Genomic DNA, 7,995 nt, shown 5'->3' with positions numbered 1-7,995 from the left:
TTTGCTTATTGGTGATTTGGTAAATGGTAAATGCTTTAGATTAGGTTAATTTTGTAGGTTGTTGTTTGCTTACTCATTAGTATTATTCAGGGTAGAGGTAAAGTCTGCCTATATCTTACCCTCCCCTGACCACACCTTGGTTTGGTTTTATACATTGGAGCTATGCATGCATATATTTGGAAAATTTTATTAGCACATCAAATATTCCCCCACCATTAGGACTACCTTGAAGATAATGATCCTTTGTATTTCAGGTGGGCATGATATTCGCTTGGTTAATCTTTTTAATCCAGGTTAGAGGATTCATTTGGTGCACATATGTGAGACTGAGAGTAGGATAATATTGGTGACATGCTTCGCTTGTTCATCATGTTCTCTGATATGAAATGCGTTAGTATGGTCATGTCTTTTGTCTATACTTGTATGTAATGAGAGGGTGTATGTCAATACAACTTGAATGTAGCACACAAGACATAACTTTAGTTGGACCCGAAGGATATTATTAATATGATCACAAAAATTTAAGATTTGCTATCAATCTTTTTTTAATTAATATACAATGGAAGATACTATAATATGATCCCTATGTTATAGATTTTGCCTTCACCAAGCCAATTTTACAGTTTTCACAGCAGAGTATCCTCTTGAACAAAATGAATAATGGCATGCACGCTTCATTTTTTTAGACCAAAAAAGTTTGAGATTCTACTTGTATTCAGGTTCTTTCTAAATGCAAGTATACCAACATTAAAGAAATAGTTGCTAAATGCAATATTTAATTTATGAAAGATGTAAATAATAGTCATTCAACACTTAATCATACAGAACACTTGGTAAGCAGTCACATTTCATTCAGCACTTAATCATACAAAGGGTTATAATGGCAATTTTCTGTCAGCCATCGCTTAATACATAACACTAGGTAAACATTTATTTTCTTGACTGGGCTTTTTATTCCAGACATCCCTTACCAACAATTGTTGGTAAACAGCCCCTGACTATTTAGATTCTGTTACATAAAAATTGTTATTACTCCTTTTCTATAGTACCCAAAGATTGCTATATCAAAATGACTTTTTTAGAGGAAATGGAGTAGATTATCATTGACCTAAATAAAGATGGTTTTCATTCAACTTCCAGGGTTGATTCCTTTAGTAGTTCTCTGGTAAAGGTAGTAACACCTCAATGTACCTCTTAGTAACAGCAGGTTGTTGGGGTTTAAAAAACTAAGTTTCTGGTGACCTGTCAATTAAACTTGGTTTAGTATCAAAAATTTCATGTTTGGAAGTTATAAATGGGCTTGACGAAAAGAATTGTTTATTTGTGCTAAAATCTTGAGATGATTGATTATTTTACTTTGAAGATTTAGTAATTGTCTTAATAAAAATTGTGATGAAGTTTAAAACTAAGATGCTTTACCAAGTAATCTAGAAAGATGTATGGATGCAAACAACAATGAAATTGTGTGCATCTTGATGAGAACCCTTTAGCTTCAATGGTCGGTTCTTTAATGTAAGATTGCTTTATAAAGATAAGGAAAGCAAATTCTTGAGTGATTTTAATGTCTAGTTTAAAATCCTTAATGGGATGAATCTTTGTTTTAGAACCAGAAATGTGTTTCACGATTCAGGAATAAATTCTTTTGCCTTTCTGCTTTGGTAATTAATTTGTAGGTAATTTTGTTATCGAGGGGATTTGAAAAGTAAGTTTTTGGTTATTTCCTACATATACTTGGAACTAATTTTGGGATAATTGGTTTGAATTTAATTTTATTGAAATTTTTTCTATAATACAGATTAATCTTGAGATTACCTTGTCCTCAAAGTGATCGACTTACCGATTACCTTAATACAGATTAATGACTGAGCTTAAGTGAGTTTAGAATAAGTTCGATTTTAGCTTAAGATCAACTTACCGATTTTCTTCAAAAACTTGGTAATTGGTTTGATAAGTTATGTGTTAAGCTAATAAGATGCTTTGCAAAGTACTAGGAAATGAAATTGTTTGCATTTGGAGTAGACGACTTTTTAAGCTTCAAAGGTGGATTCTTTTATGTAAGACTATTTTACAAAGATGGTAAAAGTAATGCTTTTTGGTGGTTTAGTTTGAAATGGCTATTTCATGTTCTTATCTACTTCTTTGCTTCTTTATAATATTTCATGTTTCGTTGTAGATAAAAAAGAAGACTTGGTTTCCAAAGGGAAAAAGTGTTAGTGGCCTGACCTGACCCAAAACCTGTTTGACCCGTTGAAAACTACCCATTTGGACCCTAACCCGTTGCTCAATCTGACCCAGCTGCCCATTTTTGCCACCTCTGCTTAAACCCTAACCAGTCTCCAAAGTGGATACTCCGGCCATTTTCATTTTTTGCGGTGAGTTTACTTCTTGAATAGCCTGTTGCTGATTTCATATCATATACAGGAGTTTCTGAATCCTTTTATACTTTTAATTTCGTAAGAGGCAATAGCATTGTCAATGGCGTTTCGGCATCTATTCTCAACTGTGACCACTGCCATGAAAAACAGGCAGTTACTACAGGAATTCACTTCCCTCGTTAGCCCTGACCCTAGGACATGTTCCCTCTCCACCCTTATGATTCGTGCTTACTCAACTTCATTCCTAATCACCAAAACCCCCAAATCCCAGAAGAAAAAACGCAAGAAGAAAGAATCAGCAAGAACCAAGCATGTCCAGCATGAATCTGAATGTATTCCTCACTTCGAGAAGGTCCTCCATCGTGACAATCACTTCCGCTTCTTCATCAAAACCAAGGAGTATCTCTCGAAACAGCCACAACAAGTCCTCTGCCTCGATGATGCTGGAAAACTCCACCGTGAGCTTGGGTTCCCTCGTGGCCGCAAAGTACTTAAATTCATCCAGCGCCACCCACTCATTTTCCACACATACCGCCACTCCAATGATAAAATCTGGTTCGGGTTTACAGATTTCATGGAGTCATTGCTGGAAGAAGAGAAGATGATCATGGATGAAATGGAAAAGGAGAGGATTGATGTTGTCAGGAAGCTGCTAATGATGTCTGCCAAGAAACGGATTCCTTTGAGCAAGATCTATCACTGTAGGTTGTTGTTTGGAATTCCTGAAGATTTCAGAGACCGTGTGAGAAAATATCCAGAATATTTCAATACGGTTGTCGAGGAAGATGGGAAGAGAATTCTTGAGCTTGTGAACTGGGATCAGAAGCTCGCTGTCAGCACATTGGAGCGACAGTTCATGGTTGATGAAGATAGAGCGAAAAAGGCATTTCAGTTCAAGGTGAAACATGGGAAATTGTTGAATTTGGATGAACAAGATGAGAGGAAGTTGAACTTGTTGAATACTCTTCCTCTTGTTTCCCCTTATTCGGATGGGGCGAGTTTGGATCTGTGGACTTTGGAGGCCGAGAAGTACAGGGTAGGGGTTCTTCATGAGTTCTTGAGCTTGACGTTGGAGAAACGAGCATCGATTCACCATATAGTGGAGTTCAAAGAGGAGTTGAGTCTCACAAAGCATACTTATTCTATGCTATTAAAACAGCCTCGGAGTTTTTACTTGGCAGGAACCGAGATGAATTGGGTTGTTTTCTTGAAGGATGCTTATGGGGAAGATGGGGTTCTGATTCATAAAGATCCCCAGGTTGTGTTTAATGAGAAATTATGTGAATATGCAGACAGGCAGGAACTTTCTAACTTCTAATGAGCCATTGTATACAAGGTATGTTGGAAATTCAGTTTAATTGGTAATTTGGTATACAACTATATGATCCATCTGTACGTTTTATTTCTGCTGCCTGACTACATTATATGTAGACTGCTTACACTATTTACTTGCCTACTTGTGTTTAGCTGCAAAATCCTATTAACAGTCATAGTTGTTAAAAGCACACTCCGAGGCTCATAAGGCTCAAGGTCTTGGACTTTTTAAAGCCTAGGCTAGGCATATTCATGAGGCTCACTAAGGCGCTGCCCCTTTGCCGAGACACTTTGTGGGCCTAGGTGCACCTCATAAAGAGTTATTAAATGACAAGCGACCACCTCCTTTGCACCGGAGTCACCGCATTTGAACCTCCGTGGCCACAAAGGGATTTTTATTCCTCCTTGGATTTGAACCTGTGACCTCCAGACACTTTCGACCTCTGGAGCCCAAGCTCAAACCAATCAGGCACCAACCTTGTGGTTAGCTTTTTTTTTTGGATATAGAGGGGGGCGGCCCCTCGAATCAAGAAAAAAAGAAAGTAAAGACAAATTTTTTGGATTTTTTAAACTTTTTTATAAAAAACAGGAAGCAAAACCGAGGACAGCACTCGGGAGGAAGCTAAACCGAAGCAACCACCAAAAAGGAGCAAAGCTCAGAAGGGGAGAGGAGAAGAAAGAAAGCGGAAGGGGGGGGGGGGAGAGGTGGAAGATTCCAGACAAGCTTAGTACGGGTCACGTTAGGGGAAGGCTTCATGGTAAGGCCAATCAGCTTGGACCACCATGTCAGAGGATCTTCTTTTATTTTTTAATATGCAATTATTCTTTTCCTGCTAGAGGTGGTAGACGGTTCGAGCGAACACTAAACGACGAACGATAGACCAAACAGTCTTGTCTTTGGTGGCTTGTTGGAACATACTGAAATATCAGTCCAGTAACCGGAAGGTTTAGCTTTGGCTTAAGGCCATTCTGTGGTTAGCTTTTTAGAATGTGTAGAGAAAGAATAGAGGAGTAACTTAGTTCCAACGTGAATTTTGGAGTCTTCTATGTTTTAGTTCTATTTTTTTACCTTTGCGAGTCTTGGAGTTACTTGTAGTACTTCTTTTACAACCGACTGAATCAAGTATCGGGGTTGGTTCTGAGGTTTGTAATGCCCTTGACGAAAGCGTTTAAAAATGTCCCAATTTAAAAAAAAAGTAAATTATTTTAATGTTTTTTTTTTTGTTTTTTTGAAGTATATAATATTTATATACGGCAAATGCAACAAATAAACTCACACACCCTCCTCACGTATGGTGAAGTTTGAACCTCTGATCTCCTAGAAGGCCAAGGGTTACGATACCATTAGGCCAAAGGCCCTTTGGTAAGTTATTTTAATGTTACCGACCAATAAATCCGCACCCAATGTGCACTTGCGATAATATCAAAAACCTTTAGTCAACGGTTTTTAATTATTAAAAGTTTTTATTAAGGTAAAAGTAGTAGTCATATTGTTAACAGATCGTTTATAATAAATCAAAAACAAAATTCATTTAGCATACAGTAGAATCCAAGACATGTTCACTCTAAATCAACAACAATCTCTATTAATTACTTGTAAAGTAGATTGTTGTATTTAAATAGTTGCGTTTTAAACCTTATTTCTCAAATAAGGTTTAAAAAAGACATTTTGTAACAAGTTCATATCAATATTTTGCATCCCTAATATTAAATTTAAAATATTCAACAATGATATTGATTTTTTTTTATGTTTAGCTTATTTGCTTTAAATCATTACAGTTTGATGCGGAAAAAAAACATAGATTTATTTTCTTATGATAATCAAATATAATTTCTATTGTAAAATTTGACTCGAATAATGATGAAGAAAACGAACAAGTTTCAAGTGTTATCACAATATTTTACAAAATAAAAACAAATATAGTTAGTTGTTGGGTTTAATCAGTTTTCGTTTAGTTTTTATTTCATTATCGGATAAATGTGTTGCTATAAAAAGAAATAAATAACTACAGGTTTTGAAATGGGGAAATAATAAAGGAAATTAGTAAAAGTAAATAGGAACAAGTAAATAGAATTAACGACAGATGATCGGTAAATACGTGCGATGTTATACCTATGTTCATGGTTAAAAATCTCTTGGTTATAGATTTTCCTTAAATTTTTTAGTTATAGCTGGTGTTGTCGTGAGTTGATGCTCTAGGGTCGTTGTCGAGGCTAGCCTAGTCGTGAGTTAATGCCCTGATGCCGCTGCCCATGCTGGCCCAGCCCTAGGGGAAGCCGTAGTTCTCATTTTTGATCAATGCTTCAACGATGTATTAATTTGATCAAACAAAGCTTAAATTGGTTTCTTACTGAGACGTTATGTGTGATGGTTGTCAAACTAACTTTGTCGAAAAACCATGTTCAGGGGCGGGATGGCTAGTGGTTTTTGTAATTCAAGTTGTACAGTACAAATCTTATTGCATTTTCAGATTGTGACACAAATTAGCCTTATTTTCACAAAATTGACACCAATTTTTAGAACTTATTAATTAAAAAATGCATAAAAAAACTTTAATGATAAAAATGAACATTTGTGAAACTTGATTGGTATTTAATGACAATTCAATTGAAAATATTTTATGCATTCCAAAATAAATGTCTGCAATAAAAATGACATACAATTTTAAAATGTCTAATTATCACAAACTTTTATTTAATTAAATGACATTTTTAACCTTAATAATAAAAAAACAAATTTTTTCTTCGTCTCATGATTAAGGGTAAAATGGAAAATAGATACTTAGGGCCTGTTTGTTTTTTAAAATTTGCCTCTTAATTTCCTCTTATGTCTAAATCGGTCAGACATATAGACTTTCAGATCGTTTGTTTTTTCCCCCAAATTAAGAGCTGAATTCATAAGGTTTCCTCTGAATTTTTAAGTGGTAACCCTAGCTCTTAATACCTCTTATTTGTTTATCCGCCTCCTTACGTCGCTCTCATCCGCCTCCTTTACGTCGCTCTCATCCGCTCTCGTCCCATTCATCGATTGAAGCTGGTGTTCTTCATACATCGCAGATTCAAGCTGGTGTTCTGGTAACAAGCTGGTGTTCTGGTAATCTTCTCGATCTCTCTTTGGTTTCAGATTTCAGCACCTCTTAAAAAACAAACGCCACCTTACTTTTGAAGAGTGGACACTTGTTACACGACAAATAAAAATATGGGTACTCGTTTTGAGATGACAAATACTATTAATTTGTATAAAGATATATTTTTTTAATCTAAAAATAGAAATATTGTACTCCCTCTGTCCTAAAATAAGTATCTACGTTACTATTTTAGTTTGTTCTAAAAAATGTCCATTTTTTCATTCTACTCTTGATTATAAGATGGAGAAAATTATCTCTGTATAGCTAATGAATTGTCTTATTATTAATTAATAATTAGTAACTATTTATTCTTTTAAGTGTATATCTTTTTCGTTATAGATATTTTATATTTTGAGATGGAACGTTATTTCGAAAGGAAAAGAGAAATATTTTTGTCAAAATTGTTTAGGAAAAGTCGGAAAAAAAAACTCAATGGACTTTGGTGTTTGGAATAATTAAGTCATCGGACAATTTTTTGGAACAAATAAGTATTTGGACATTCCAAAACCTGTTAAATAACTAATTGGACTTTTTAAAACATGTTAGATACATCTTTAAGGTAACTGACAACCTCTTTAACAGGTAAAATACAAATTAGAAAAAAAAAACCCTAAAAACTAACATCGGGCCATCATGCATATCTCCACCCATTGCCCTACACCACCCGTGTCCATTCCCGTTACCTTGCACTAGGGGTGCTCACGGCCCGGGTTGATCGGTTTGGAGTCGTTTTAACAACCCAACCCAATGTTGGCGGTTTGAAAATTTTCAACCCAACCCAACCCAAACAAAAGTTCAACCCAACCCAACCCAACCCGTTCGGGTTGATCGGGTTATGTTTAAACAATGTAAAATCACATAAAAATAAAGGAAACTTTCCTTTAAAATACGACCGCCCATTCAAGATAATATGCAAGTTCATCAAATATTTAGATATTACAATAAAAATGTTTAAACCAAATGATAATACATCAATCTACAACAATAGTTTTAGACGTTTCCAACCCCGAACCCGATGCTTTCGCTTTCTTGACGTTGAGGTTGGTCATGTCGTGATTGTCATCTACAATTCAAAGCTAAATTTAACAATTTATTTAAAATAGATAACATAATCCAAACAATGTTTAGAAATTACCTTCTTCCAAGAAATCATAAGATTGTGTTTCATCCAAACACTC

The 7,995-nt window shown here is 35.2% G+C and overlaps 1 protein-coding gene across 4 annotated transcripts in view; it reads left to right on the top strand.

Annotated features, from left to right (window-relative positions):
- Positions 1–4,764, top strand: part of LOC112510762 (protein WHAT'S THIS FACTOR 1 homolog) — a 5,163-nt gene extending 399 nt beyond the window's left edge. The window contains exons 2-3 of one of the 4 annotated variants that reach the window (XM_025116099.1): positions 2,174–3,711; positions 4,279–4,764. In XM_025116099.1, the coding sequence (XP_024971867.1) occupies positions 2,476–3,693 (1,218 nt within the window). In that variant the 5' untranslated portion in view covers positions 2,174–2,475 and the 3' untranslated portion in view covers positions 3,694–3,711; positions 4,279–4,764. Of the gene's footprint in view, positions 1–261; positions 294–2,173; positions 3,819–4,278 lie in introns of those variants that run through there. The other 3 variants (XM_025116101.1, XM_025116100.1, XM_025116098.1) reach the window with 3 other exon arrangements.
- The last annotated feature ends 3,231 nt before the right edge of the window (positions 4,765–7,995 follow it).

The sequence above is a fragment of the Cynara cardunculus genome, assembly GCF_001531365.2.
Source record: "Cynara cardunculus var. scolymus isolate 2C chromosome LG 4, CcrdV1, whole genome shotgun sequence".
Classification (NCBI taxonomy): Eukaryota; Viridiplantae; Streptophyta; class Magnoliopsida; order Asterales; family Asteraceae; genus Cynara; species Cynara cardunculus.
Note: the sequence above shows the minus strand (reverse complement) of the source record. Positions and strands in the feature narration are given on the sequence as shown.